General features: G+C 42.3%; 1 protein-coding gene across 1 annotated transcript in view; it reads left to right on the top strand.

Annotated features, from left to right (window-relative positions):
- Positions 1 to 15,680, top strand: part of PLXDC2 (plexin domain containing 2) — a 456,016-nt gene that overhangs the window by 404,462 nt on the left and 35,874 nt on the right. Inside the window, exons 10-12 of the mRNA XM_083189312.1 lie at positions 4,080 to 4,140; positions 7,513 to 7,651; positions 13,227 to 13,265. Of these exons, the coding sequence (XP_083045438.1) occupies positions 4,080 to 4,140; positions 7,513 to 7,651; positions 13,227 to 13,265 (239 nt within the window). The remainder of the gene's footprint in view (positions 1 to 4,079; positions 4,141 to 7,512; positions 7,652 to 13,226; positions 13,266 to 15,680) is intronic.

The raw sequence follows: 15,680 nt of genomic DNA, 5'->3' as shown, positions 1-15,680 counted from the left end.
AAAAAATTGTACTTTTAATGTAGCATAGGTCTCCATCTGCTAAAGCCCAGCTCCCATGATGCTCAGCAAGCTGTTTAACCAAAGGTTAATAATCCCTGGCTTTAATTATTTCATTGTATGGACAAGCTGAGATACTGTACTGTTTAGAAGTATAACACTTTCACATTTCCCAAACTGATCCATAGAAGTAGAAGTGATTTATAGGTAGAAGATAAGTCTCATCTTCCACACTACCAAAACATATAACATCTCACTGATTAACATAGGAAAGCACAAGAATATCAGCCCAGCGTCCTGATGAGATATGAGAAGAGGAAGTTTCTACAAGAGTCTGGTCAATGATCCTGACCTATTTTTCGAAAACTCTTCTAAAATTAATTTTGTACATTTATCAAACTGACAGTTTTACTGTTGTTGCCGGTCCTCACTGCGAGGAAATTGTGAACACATTTATATCAATAATTTTCTTGTTTATAATGGTATTAGTTCTATGGTACCGTATACATATGCTGCAATATTTAACACCATGTTTTGGCAATAACTTTGTTTCTAATGAATGGAAATCCATTACCTTATATACATAGGTCGGGAACCCTGCACATTTCTGAATAATGTTGTTTACTGTGGGTCCGGCGCTTTGTAGCAGATCAGCATTATTACAGGTCTGCCTGATTAAAATCCTATGAAGTCAAAGAATTCATAGCCATCTAGATAAGCCACAGTTCCAGTTCACTGACCACTGTGGAAGCTGCAGTGATGAAAAAAAAAACATACATTGTTTTCTAGAAGAACATATATATATAAAATATATTGATTGATTGGACCGTTCACCAAAGACTGCCTGTCTATAATGTCTGTCAGCTTTCTACTTTCTGCACCTACTGTAGCAAATGCAATGAATTGATAGAGACAAATGTACTGTAGTCTTTTAGACCATATAAAAATTCAGCATATTATCAGTAGCGTTACGTCGACATTTTAGGAAAGTTGGAATACTGTTTTTTTTTTAACCTTAACACTATGGGGGGTATTTAATCCTGGCCAATATTTCCGTCTGTTGGTAATATCAGCCATCCCTATACACTTTCAGCCATTTTTGGCCAGTTTTTCCCCTATGCAGATTTGACTTTGTAAAAAGATTTGGACTATATAATGCAAAACAAATCGATAATGACACTGGATAAAACTGTGTGTACACAGCATAACACTAACTGTGACTGCAATCCTAACGGCATACTTAACCCTAATGCTAACCCTAATTGTAACCCTAACACTAACTCTAATGGCCACACACACGCAGATTTATCTTCAGATCTGGCTGGTTGGAACTAAAACATGGTTATGGATGAGAGCAAATGACAGTTGACCATTTGCTTTGAAATGCTGGAAAACTGCCAAACTGTCACCCATCCATAACCATGTTTTTGTTCCAACCAGCCTGATCTGAAGATAAATCTTACTAGTGTATGGGCACCTTAACTCTGACTGTAACCCTAAAACTAATGGCATCGCTAATGCTAACTCACATTCTATCGGCAGCCCAAACCATAGACTTCTTGGAAATGTATGACATTTTAACAGTGTCAACGTCATCAGTGCCAACCTTCTATAGTCATCATTGTCAATGTAAACCGTGACATCTTGACTGCATGTACCATGTAACAAGCATTACAATATTTGAAATTAAGTTTATCCCACCCACCATACAGAAGATTTACAGACACAGCTTTATCTCTGTTTTCAAAACCCAATACATGTTTTTAAACACGGCAGTATGATTTTTTTTTTCCTAGTGGTTAGTATTTTTTTTTTAAATGCCGTCCCGCCTTGTTATTTGGTTGTCCTAGATGGCCCAAGTGTCTCTTATCTGCAAACAAAATCTATATGTCTGTCCTTTCCCACAGGACCACCTTCTTTTTTAAGAAGGTGGTCCTTATGATCTGATCTACAGATCAGGACACTTTTGTTCGGGGCTCCTATTGCCCATGGAAGGGATGTACTTTCCAGGTCATTCCAGTGTGGATTTTTATTTAATTAATACATTTTCAAACATATTTTAGTGAACTAAAAAGTCATCAATAACCTGAAAGCAAGGGCCATAAGTTTTCTCTGCTGATGGTGCATTCCCATATATCTCTGGGGATTTTGGAGAATTAGCTAGGAACGTGTGGTGGGATTTCTGGCTAGCTTAGTCACTATGGGATTTTGTGTGTCCCAGCATGTTTCCTCTCGGAATCACATAAAAAACATTCTTTCTAAAGCTATGTTTTTATTTTAGTTTTGCATTTGTCTGATGGGATTTTTTGTAATGTACAGTATATACCATATTTGCCCACCCTCCCAGAATGGCCGGGAGGCTCACAAAAATCAGGTCCCCCTCCCGGCTCCCCTGGAAGATGGGCAAGTCTCCCGCATGCTCCCCAAAGCCCCCCCCCCCCCCCCCCCCCCCATCCCCGAACCCGCTGAAACAAATTCCGGTATTCGCTTTCAGCGCATAGGATATTCTGAGCTATGTAACAATATGGAAAAGCAAGACAATCTTTGGAGCTATTTTATTTATCTCATTGAAACAATGAGATAAATTGACCCTTAACATTTATTTTTTGGGGGGGAAATGAACCATGTAGTAAAATTCACTTTTCAGTGTTACCCTGGCTGCTCTGACAGAAAGTAAAGCATTGGCCATTTATTTAAGACATTGTTGTGACATTGTAGTAGCGGGGTCTGATATTACAGTCTTCGGCACTGCTGACATCACTACACCTGCCACTTCCTGTATACAGAATTCACCAACCCACGCAGTGCATTTCTGCAACACAAGCCTAATGTGCAATCCATACAAACTTCCCCAACTACTCACACACACCATCCATAATGGAATTGATGGATTTAAGTACTGTATAAATCCCCCTGTTTTCAGCTCAGGAATACATGGCTTTTAGTATGTAGTAAAGTTAATTACTGGCTCTTTAATTCAATTCATATAGATAAATATGGTAAAAGGTCAATCCGTTTGTGTAGTGTATACGGTTCTGGTTATACCGCACAATTCTGGGTCCCTTAAGTGCTTGAACCTCAGATCAATACAGGAGAAATATGTAAAGAACAGAGACGAATGTAATGTGATACAAGTGTATGGATAGATTGGTTCCCGCAGCAACATACAGTATGTTATCAAAGGAGAAAGCGATATAGGAGAATGCACACATTTGGGGGATTCCAATATGTATGTGATCTGTTTCAGTTACATAATTACATACATAGGGGGACATTTACTAAGATGAGAGTTCTATTTCAGCTGGGAGGTTGCTATGGGGAACCAATCAGATACTATCTATGATCTTCTAAAAGCTGCTAAATAAATAAGAGGTAGATTCTGATTGGTTGCCCATAAAAACATCCCATGTGAAATAGGGGTTGGGATCATTGGGTCTAGGTCGACATGGGACAATATCGACAGGTGTCTAGGTCAACATGGGTTATGTCGACAGTCAAAAGGTCGGCATGGAATTTTTCACAGTTTTTTTTTTAACCCAAATCTCGACACAGTCGACATGGACACTGTTTTACGTGCACCGCGTCCCCTCGCATGGCTCGCTGTGCTCGCGTGTTCCGGGCTCGGTGCCTCGCTGTGCTCTGCACTCTATTTTGTTCTCACACCACGCCCTAGTGTCGGCACATGTCGGCTCAAAAAACAGTGAAAAACCCCACGTGGACCTTTTGACTGTCGACCTAACCCATGTTGACCTAATGTATGTGTCGCCCTAGACACCTGTCGACCTTGAGCCATGTCGACCTAGACACCTGTCGACCTTGGAGTATGTCGACCCAATGGTGTCGACCTAATGACTGTCGACCATCATTAGGTCGACCAACTGACCGTATACCATGAAATAGAACTCCGTTCTTAGTAAATTTCCCCCATAGTTGTTTAAGACATTTCTCCATTGAAGTTAACTCTTAATCCCCAGGTTAAAATAAAACAAAAATGTAAATGCATATCCCCCTAATAAATATAAATACGACTACTGTATTTCTTGCAACCTCTGCTTCAATCTAAATATTTTATCTTTTTAAAGATGTTCCAGTGGGTTTGACCGACATCGGCAAGACTGGGTAGAGAACGGCTGTCCTGAAGAGGTAATGTAATAATAAAATGCCACTGTGTATAAACGGGTGAGATATTGACAAGCTACAGATATTCATATTTGAATTAGAACTAGAATTATAATTTCAAATACAAAGCACAGAGGAAATAAATAATCTTAGTGTACAGTAAATTTAAATAAAGGGTTCTTACCCTTCAGATGTGACTTCAACTTACAGTACTACTTACTTTTTAGAGCCAAGACAGGTTTAAAAGGGGGACATGATGTTGCTGATTCTGAGTTGGCTGCAACGCCGACCACATACAGATGGAGCGCCTCTCAGCCAGCGCTGGGGAGAATCGCTCCATCTGACTGGGACGCGCAAGCATCTTACATGCACGCGCGTCTCATTTTCCGGGCTGCGGGGAACGGGAACCCTGCTTCAGGGAGACAGGCAGGTTTGGGGGAGCGGATGTGGGGTGGTGGTGGGGACCAGCGGACGGCTACAGGGAGGCGGCAGGGGCCGACGGTAAGCTCCTTCAGAAGGGGACTCGTGAGCGTCTCATGCACACGTGTCCCCTTCCAGCGGCTGGTGGTTGGCAATCCAACCACCAGACCCGCTCTGAATGATCCCCGGCTCCATCTGTAGTGCAGGGGGAACCGTTTAGCACATATAAACATACATGTTCACATGTAATCCTAAGTAACTCTATCGTTGTGCAACATGGCGACGGAAATATGATGCTAGATGCCATTGTAACTATACAATCAATTGTGTCACACCCTGTGGCGCGCCCACAATACATGCCTGCATTTAAAATGCTAATTCCCCTTTACCCCCCACAAATGCTCCCTGACTGTCACTCACTTTGCGTATTAATAATTACTGCGACCACTGACTCGAGACATATGCGGCACAGCGTATAACATCGACATTTCATCCATCTCTGAATCAGGCACCATGGGCTTTATTCAGATTGATTCACTCCACTGCGTGTTCGCCCAGGGGAGCTATGTTTTTTGACTGCGCATGTGCATAGTGAGTTATGTGCATGTGCAGCTGTTGCGAACCATGCGCTTGCACACAACAGCTGGGGGGAGTGGGGTTGCAGGCCAGGGGATTCGCACATGGGAATGCCAGCCTTTCATGGACGTTCCCATGAAAACGCTGGGTGTTCTCATGGTAATTCCCGGATGATGCGGCTGCGGGGGGCGGACAGCTGACGTCCACTCACAGATGTAAGACAGCAAAGAGGTGTCTTAAATTTGCGAGCGCTTGAAAAATCAATCGATGGTCAGTGACCATTGAATGTTTTTGTGCCCGCACGCAAGGCTGCGAATGGATGATTATGAAAATCATCCATTTGCATGCCCGCGGGAATTGCACCATGCAAGTGGGGGGCGGCGGCTGTGTGGGTGGCGACTGGTGGATTCGCAAGGCTGCGAAATTCGCAGACTTGCGAGTGAACCAGAATAAGGGCCCATGTCTCTTTAAAGACTTTTAAATCTTCTTTGCTTCCTTAAATCACAGTAAGTATAATTATCTCTTGTTTTGACTTACATAAAACATGGGGCACCGGAGCCGCCACTGGAGAGCGAGTTAATGATTTCTTAGCTCTGGATAGCAGGTTGTATGTGAGCACCGTGAGCATAGTTAGTATTCCAGACACGCATTGCGCTTTTATTTTATTTTTTTGCTTCAGACTAAAAAGCATTCACATATGACCCAGCGCTCTGTACCGGAGGCTCAAAGTGACACTTCACAATGTACAGACCTAATGGGATCTTGATGGAATTACCAGTGCTGGACAGGAGAATGGAACTTTGTAACTTTCCATAATTAAGCCGCATAATGGCATTGACCATGAATTATACATGCATACACTTGTTCATTTCTCTAAATTAAGGATTTCATTTATTTTTTTATTAGTATAGATCAGTTTATGCAACAAAAGAGTCAGGGGTAGATTTATTAAGCTCGGTGAAGTGATAAACTGTCTGTTTTTTACCACCGGCCAATCAGCTACCTGTGAAGTTACTTGCTTTGAAACATGACAGGTAGGAGCTGATTGGCCGGTGATAAAAAAACACTTTATCACTTCACCGAGCTTAATAAATCTACACCTCAGTGCTTTAAAGATACTTTATATATTGTTTTAAATATTTTGCCTAAAACCTTTCTAGTTTTGCAAACTAGAAAGCAGCAATTTCAGTTTTAAGCATAAATTATAAAGTATCACAGAATATTACCTACCTGTGGTGACGTTCCATCCAATGAGACAAGCCTTCCACTATGTGCTGGTGACTTTCTGCTGGATTATGCCAATTTGGCAGGAGATAAAGGCAGGTGATTGTCACTGCCAATATGAGTGAAGAAAGAATTATGGTATGGAACTATAGGCAGCCACCACTGTGAAGCACTGTGAAGTGGACCGTTGGGCATGAAGCCTATAGAAGGCAGGGCTCACTTTAGGAGTCTGTACAGGGTACGTGGCACTTGTGATTGCATCATTGTGACCACGCCCCTGCTGTACAAGGACCACAATGACATTTCAGCATGAATCTCATTGTTCGGTCCCCTCGAAATCCCCCCCCCCCCCCCCCAAGGGTTGTTTCAGGGGACATGCACACCTTTCAGGGGGGCCAGGAGGGGGCACCCGACTTTCTGGAGCCTCCCGGCCATGCCGGAAGGGTAGGCAAGTATGGGTTGAAGTTGTAAAGCTAACACTGTTAAAACGCTTTACAATCACGTTATTAACATGTCAGCATTCCGGGTTCCACCACACACTTTCCCCACTGTCATTGCTAATGTTTTCAAAGTCAACTCATGACTGGAACCCATTAAATGTTTTAGTTAATAATATATACACAGATTGGTAGTTGTTCAAATCTTACTCTCTCTGCACATGTTACATTTACTCCACCTGCAGTGCAACATATTTTGCCCATTTTGAGAACACTTGCGATCAGGTTGGATAGGTCAATGTAAACCATACTGTACTTACTCCCTTTTGTTCTTTGCTTCTCCCGGAGAGGAGATGCAGTTGGACAGTGATGTGAATGGCGATGGACTGTTCACATCATTAGGCCTTACCCCTAGTGGCAATGTGCCACAAAACCCATATATTTAAATAAGAGGAAGGGTGCCATTACAATAGAATCCCCTCAGCAATGATGTGGATCACTGGTATTAATCTTGCCATTCTGGCCACTACACTAGGAACTGGCAGGATGCGGGTGGGGTGCCAACGCTTCTGGGAGAATAGGCAAGTATGATTTGACCTTGACTATTGTAAACATTTTTTTCATATGTACCAATCAATGAGAATATCTATTTTTTATTAAGAACTTTATCTTGTAACTCAGCTTCCTCAAACACTTTAAACAATTTTGCTTGCAAACTTTTTATGTGTTTTTACTCTAGTCCAAAGAAACGGTGTGTGATGACTTTCTACCGACAACCGAGATCCTGAGTCACACCACTACCACAGCAACCTCCAGACATTTCTCTACAACCAGTAGACTAAGAACATCACAGTTACCAAGCAGCCTGCCTACAGAGGGTAAGTCACTTGCATGATCCGTATGCAGTAGCTGCAGGCTAGAATGTCTCTGATGTTCTAACAGTTATACTGCAGGTGAAATGAAATGAATGTGTTTTCATGCATGGATCAAGTAATAAACCTCAGCATTCAATCTGTTATTGAACCACTATAGTACCCCACTCATATTACTTTAGCAAGAGCTGAAGAAAATGGTTTTAAAGAGGACGCTACCCAAATATTAGATAAAGAAAAAGGCTACTAAGCAAGTTTTAACTCTTTGCCTTCTTTTCATTTTTTTCTTAGATGCATTGTAGTTTTTTAATCCAGATTTGGCAATTTGCGTTTCACTGTCTGCAGAAGCAATTGTCAAAGCTGAACCACGGAATGGTTGATTTAATGTCTTCAGCTAAAAAGTTGTGCAATAACAACAACCATATAAACTTACTGATTCCCGGTAGTCTCATCTACATCTTTTCATTAGGCATTTTGCTGCTGGGAGGGGAGGTGGCTGTTGCAGTTGTGCAAGTAGAAAAATGAGCATGTCACGAGGGGCCATGGTTACATGAAATGAGGGGAGTGGCTAAATGACAATAAGGGCATGGTCACATTATGGCACACCATAATGCCCATTACACATTATGCCACACACCGTAATGCCTATTACACATTATGCCACACACCATAATGGCCATTACACATTATGCCACACACCGTAATGCCTATTACACATTATGCCACACACCGTAATGTTGATTACACATTATTACACACACTGTAATGACTATTATATATTATACTACACAGTAATGCCTATAACATATTATGTCCCACACATAAAAATGCCCCTTAAAAAAATTATGCCCCACAGTATTGCCAGGGTTTCATGGCAAAAGTTGCAGATTTCTGGATCTTCTCCTGGTGGCTCCAGCTTTCTACGGTAACGCAACGCTATACACTCGTAATTCTAAATTTTGCAGCCCCCTATGCCATTTTAGTGCCACTTACATGCACAATGCTCCCTGCAGTGACACATAAACGCCCCTAGTAGGACTTACCGCCCTACATGATCCTTGCCAGAGGTTTTTGATCATTGCCAGGGTATACATGCTCCTTGCCAGGGTTTCTTGCTCATTGCTCAGGGCTGTTTCACTAGTTGGAGATAGTTACAAGAAGTCAACCGCACAAGACTCAGGGTTTAGCCGAATAGGTTGATTAGGTTAGAAGGCCCCTTAAATGTTAATCTCATATTAGGTCCTTTTTATAAATGGGTGGGGGAGTGCTATCACTAAACAATGTTTAACTGGGTAAATATATAGAAGGAAAGGATTGTCACGGTGTGATGCACCAAAGAAATAGTACACATAAAATGTAACTTTTATTCAATAATGGATACGAATTGCGTAGTATATAAAAACGCACAAACAATAAATATGTGGGGCAAACACAATGGGGGTGTGGTTAAAAAATGCAAGCGTGGGCATATATGTGCGCCTATTTATTGATTCCACTGTTAAGTAACTCCTCTTGTCTCATTCCTAATAATTTCGTGAATGAGTCTCAAATATACATTATTGGAGAGAGTTAGTACAGTATTTATTTTTTAGATAATGCCTCACAGTGGTACTAGTTAAGCTGCCTGTTACTGTGTCAAATAAAAGATGACTGTGAAAATACTGTTACATAAACGAATATTCAAGTTAAAAGGATACTGTTAACTTAGTATATAGCGGAGTAGGCAACAATTATTGCACTTAAGGAATCTCACTACTTTAGCTGGATACTATATGATTCCTTCATTTGAGGAATCATGACGGAAATGCTCGTGCTTGGAGGTAGCGCAGAGCCTGATGGCAGCTAAATAACTGTAACTTTAGTAAATAAATATTGCTTGGTCTGTCGGCTGCAATTAGAGACTGGCTCGGTGATATGTTTATTCATCTGCTGATGTAGATCAGATGTACTTGATCCTCAAATTAGTGAGATCCTTATGATGAATAGGGCATATATTTGCCTTTGTCATATATGCCCTATTCTTCATAAGGAAACCAGCTTAGTGTTTTAGCAATAGCTAAGATCATCTTTTATACCATTGTAGCCAACAGGCAGCGCTGTAATACGGCTTTTGGGCCCTTACCCGTCCGCTTTCATCATGACATTGCACCATACTTGCCTATTCTCCCAGAATAGCCACAAGGGTCCCAAACATCTGTTCCGCTTCCCTCCACCTTGGAAAGGTGGACAAGGCCACCACAATGGCACCCCACACACACAAACACACACACCCCGGATTGGCTGGGGGCATAATGACCAGATGATGTGAATTGCGTGATTGTGCCCTCCCCCATCCCCTTTGTGCAGTGCATGTACCGGCATTACACAGTGGAGGGCGTGGCCACAATGATGCAATCACATTGGCTGCACCCCATTCTGAAAATTCTTTTGTCAGCCCTACCTCCGGCTCCACCCCCTTTTCATGACCTGCCCAAAGGCCCCACCCCCTACTTCCTGTATCTGGCTGCCGTCTCCCAGGGGACAGTATAAAAGTTGGCAAGACTGCATTGCATATAGAGGGCAAGAGCCGACAGAACCCAAAAGTGCAGCAGTACCCAAATGGGAAAATTTGCTAAGATGGGAGTTCTATTTGACATGGGATTTTGCTATGGGCAACCAATCAGATATCTATTATCTTCTAGACGGTGCTAAATAGATAAGTAAGTAGAATCTGAGTGGTTGCTATTGGCAACATTCCATCTTCAATATAACTCCCATCTTAGTAAATGTCCAAAGTACACTACAGGTGGCACTGCCTCAGGAATACATCAGGGTTACCTACCCTCCCGAAATGGTCAGGAGGGTCCCGAAAATCGGATCACCCTCCCGGCCCCCCGGAAAGGTGGGCAAACCTCCCGGATTCCGAGGTGCCGACCCATTCACCCAGGGTCCCGGTATTTAAATACCTCAATGCGGTGTTTAAATACCATGGAGGGATGGGGCTAAAATGACATTATTTTAGCTCCATCCCCTCCTCGGAGACCCGCAAATCCCAGTATTTGCAGGGCTGGGGCGGAGCTTGATGATGCTGATATCAGGCCCCGCCCCCGCGGCTCTGCTGACAGTCTCCTCTCCAGGCTTTTTCCAGAGAGGAGACTGTAGAAGTAGGCAACTCTGCAATACATGCTGCAGGCTGCCATTTTCAAACCCCTTGCTAGTCTGAAGCAAGGCCTGTGGGATGGAGTTTAATTCCTGTGTATATGCTACAATTAAGCATTTCTATTGGAGAGGGTTCTTAATTAGGTGACCACTTTACTGTTTAGCATCTGATTCTTCATATATAGCCTAGAAATAGCCCAGCAAACAATAAAAATGAAATTGCTGCTCCTCAATGTTATACTACAATGACTAATGCGATTTTTTAGTTTTTTTGTGTCAAATTTGATAAATATGCCCCAAAATACAAACCATGTTAATACTAAGTGAGAGAGCTGCTTTAGTAAACATGAGATGGAAATGATAAAGGGTTTAGCTGCATTGTATATTAAAAAAGACTAATAAATATGCATCAAATAGAATGAATGATATGAAATGTAATCTAAAAAAAAAGCATAATAATGTATTATACAATAAACTGCCATAATCACTGCAAGGGGCCAACCTACAGAATGTTTCCATACATTAACTGTCCATTAGAGAAGGCAGTCGCGGAGAAAGGGCAGTGAGGGCTTTCTACTGTACAGTATATGAAGAATGAGGTCCAGGCAGCTTATAAACAGGACACTACAGATAGGATGAGTATTGAGGGACAATTAATAATAACCCACAAGGACACAATTTATTTGATAGATTAAAGAGGAACTCCCTGACAGGAAAGGCGAGGTAATCTGTATGATAGATACCAATGTGTGGATGTGACTAATTACAAAAACACACACACAATAAAACATGATAAAGCACAATCAGTAGGCATTATTGGTACGGGCAGTATGAATGGTGTAATGGTTAGTATTACTGCTTCACAGCACTGAGGTCATGGGTTCGATTCTCACCATGGCCCTAACTGTGCGGAGTTTGTATATTCTCCTCGTACCTGTGTGGGTTTACTCTGGGTACTCCGGTTTCCTCCCACAATCCAAAAATATACTGCTAGGTTAATTGGCTCCCAACAAAATTAACCCTAAAATGTCTGTGTGTGTGTGTGTGTGTGTCTGTGTGTGCGTGTACATGTGGTAGGGAAGATAGAGTATAATCTTCCACTCCAGAGCTCCACTGGGGCAGGGACTGATGTGAATTTTCAAATATTCTCTGTACAGCGCTGCCCCAGACAGGAGCAGAACAAAGAGGATGTGATCAGTGCAATCACTAACCTCCCCCCAACCCACACACACGCACAGAGGAAGCTGCTCCTGGGGCAACACAGACAGAATGCACAAACTAGTAAGGCGGCTGGGGGGCTGACAAGTGGTGGATCTGGGCCCCTCCATCAGGTTAACAGTTCAGGTTTTCAGGATAGCTATACTTGAGTACAAGTGACTGTGGGGGTTATTTTGGTTCACTCTTTCTGACAAATTCCTTCTTAGATGGTCAAAACCATGTGCACTGCAGGTGGGGCAGATGTTACTTGTGCAGAGAGAATTAGAATTGGGTGGGGTTTTACTTCAAAGTGAGATCTATATTGCAGTGTAAAAATGAAGCAGACACTATTTACCCTGCACAGAAACAAAATAACTCACCCAAATCTAATTATCTCTGCACATTTTACATCTGCCCCCTGCAGTGCACATGGTTTTGACCATCTAAGAAGGAATTTGTCAGAAAGGGTGAACCAGAATAACCCCTTAATTAGTTTCTAAGTTAATTTAGCTTTTACAATCTGTGCTCAAGCCTAGATATCATTAAATCCTGGACTGTAAGTATACCTTGAGGACTGAGGTTGGGAATCACGCCCTTTTTTTTCACAAACATCATTTCTATAACTCCTTGACTTCTTTCTATCCTGTTCGACATACAGCAGCATCTTTCTGTCCAAGAATTTTACTTTTACCTATCAGTCCTCCAAACTTAAGTAACCAAACATCTTTCAGCTCTCTATAAGCTCAACTTGTCCCCCATTTTCCTACCTACTAGGTATGCCCATTGCTTCCCCATTTAGGTCCTCAATACACACTTCTGTCCCATTGTTTCCCTGTTTCTCTCTCTGTTACTCTCAGTTCTCTGTTCCATACCCCACATACCCCTGCATGGGCATCTCTCCTTGTTTTCTCTTTTTTGTGCCCTTCCTGTCTTCTTCTTAATTGGTATTCTAATATATTCCATATAAAAATGAAGTTGCTAGTAACTGAATAATTTCATAACGTAGCAAAAATAGTTTTGCAAGTTTGGGGATTTTATCACGAATTCCATATCCTGGCCAATTCACCCTTCAGTAATTCTGTTTCAAATATTTGGAACTGATTCCGAAGCTGATGCTCCGTCCTCATGCTGGATGCAGTTGTAGCATTCGTCATCTGATTATTTGAGCTTAAGGTTTAGTTATACAGATGATTACTTTTCCAGCTGTGCTTTTCTGCACTGTATAACTGAAATGTTTGTTTTTCAGATGACACAAAGATCGCACTTCATCTCAAAGACAATGGGGGTAAGATTTCTGATTTCATCAAATTGAAGAGACAGTTGCATGATCTACTGCATGTCATCTGTGTATTTTCCTTTTTTAATTTTATATCCATTTTTAAATGACCCAGACACTAATGATGACAAATCAGAATGGAGAGTTCAAGGAGCAGGTGTGTTGAATTTCTGTGCAGTCCGCCTTTAACTAGGATGGGGGGAGGGGGTGTTATTCGGACCTGATCACTGGGCGGCTAATTTGTACAGCCCTGCGATCAATCGCCTCCCAGACAAAGTGAAATCTAGTCCTGTGTAACTGAAGTGCATGTGAATGGCTTGCACAAATTACACTGATCAGTGCTTAGCAACAAATCCACACACAACAAGCTCACCATCTAATGATTTTCCATTGTGAGCAGTCTGTGCGTAGTGCAGGACTTACTCGGTGGCTGCAATAGAAACAGGCAGAGCAGAGCAGGGTCGGAGCAGACGTCACAAAACTTCCCTTCAAAAGCCCGGACACGTCCGGCGGACAACCTCCCGGCAGCGGGGAATGGGAATGCATACGATATATCATATGCAAGACAAAAGTACCACATATGAAGGTCCCCGGCCAGTGGTGTAAGTGCGCCCCAGTCGCCCGGAGGCAAGATATTTACTGGTGCCCCTCCCCCCCCCCACCGGCGGCAGATGACTTCATTGCCTCCCAGAGTTCTGCCTCTGTCCCCGGTGTTTCAAGGTGCACTGAATGCGCCTTGATCACTTAGAGCAGGGCTGGGCAACACCGGCCCTCCAGATGTTAGTGAACTACACATCCCAGCATGCCTTGCATCAGTTTCAGCAAGGCCAGATAGCAAAACTAATGCAAAGCATCCTGGGATGTGTGGTTCACTAACATGTGGAGGGCCAGTGTTGCCCAGCCCTGACTTAGAGGGTTAAATAACATTTAGCAGTGTGATATTATAATAAGATATAAACATGTATTTTAGTTTGGCTATGCAGGGAAAATGGACAACAACATTTAAAGATATCACAAATTAAATTACAATTATTAGTAAATAATGGCCACACATATCAGTCATGCTGCTGCTTGGGGGCCTGTGAGCGATTAAGGGTATGCGCAGTCCACCCGCCATTAGAGTCGCATTGAAAATCATCGGATTGCGTATTAATTTCAGTCAGGCCAAAGACTAGTTAAAAACCAAGAACCATCAATGGTTAACCTACGGATGACCATCTCTTTCCTGGAGTGATAATGGAATCTTAAGTATATTTCAAAGGAGATTAAGTGCGCATATTCGCATGTGTGTATGTGCAGGACAGCTGTGCGGACGCCTTCGGAGACCTGCGTAATTGCAGATCGAGGTGTGCAGGGTTCTAGCGCATTTCCTGGGCATGCCCACAAAAATGCTGGTTGCACCCAGGAAAATGCTGGGTGTCCCTATGCAAACGCAGACGGGCAGCTGCTTGCCAATCAAATCATTTTGGCCCCGTCTCAAAAATGATAGCTAGAAGATGATTGGCTGCTGATTAATCTCTTTCCACTTTATGTCTCTCTCCAAGGCTTAGTATATTTCCCCCTAAATACTTTGCGTCTGAATTTGTTTCCGGCGATATAGAAATAACGAGGAATATTTCATCTTTGCAATTTCAGTTTCTGAAAATAAATAGAAAAAAAATCTGTCAATAATATACGCGAAGGAGTCACTAATATCTGACTTTCTTTCATGTGAGTGAATATGATTTTTGGGAACGGCTCCCGCGACTGAACTGTAGCAAGACTTCACCTCATTACAGATTCACGTCCTGAGGGCAGATTACTGATATCTGATACAATACAAAGACTAAAGCTGCATGGAAGCAATCAGTACACAGGTTTTCCCATTTGCGATTTAATACATACCTTCAAATATGAGAAGTTGTTCTTCAAAAAGATTTCAATTATTCATTGCATTTTGTGCCAGCAAAAAAAAAAAGATTTTTAATAAGATTAAATTTGTTGTTGCTAGAGGGCAGAGCTTTAGAGGGCTGTGTACGGCCCGCGGGCATCTTTACCAGTTCCGAACTTGATGAATGTAGAGTCCGCAACCCTTCAAGGCGAGAGTTCTTTTTTATAAAAGTGCCGGTACTGGAGCAGTATAGCATGTATTTAATTAATGCGGGCCCATAGGGAGGTTCTTGGAAAATATTGTGGCGTGCACAAATTTTATCTAGAAACTATTATAGCGACCGGTTAGCAAAGTGTTGAAAATTAAATAACTACTGTCATTCTACATTTAAGGTGCCCATACATAGGGCTGATTTGGCCTGTTTTCATCCGATTCAGATGGTTCAGGACTATATATTGGATGAAAACTGGCCAATTCGGACCGGTTTGACATCCAATTCGACCCAATGTGCGCTCCCGTCGCATCGGATCTGAGTTTGTAGATTATACGTATAG

This window comes from Crinia signifera, chromosome 5 (genome assembly GCF_055691185.1).
Source record: "Crinia signifera chromosome 5, ASM5569118v1, whole genome shotgun sequence".
NCBI classification, from domain to species: domain Eukaryota; kingdom Metazoa; phylum Chordata; class Amphibia; order Anura; family Myobatrachidae; genus Crinia; species Crinia signifera.
This window is presented reverse-complemented; position numbering and strand designations above follow the sequence as displayed.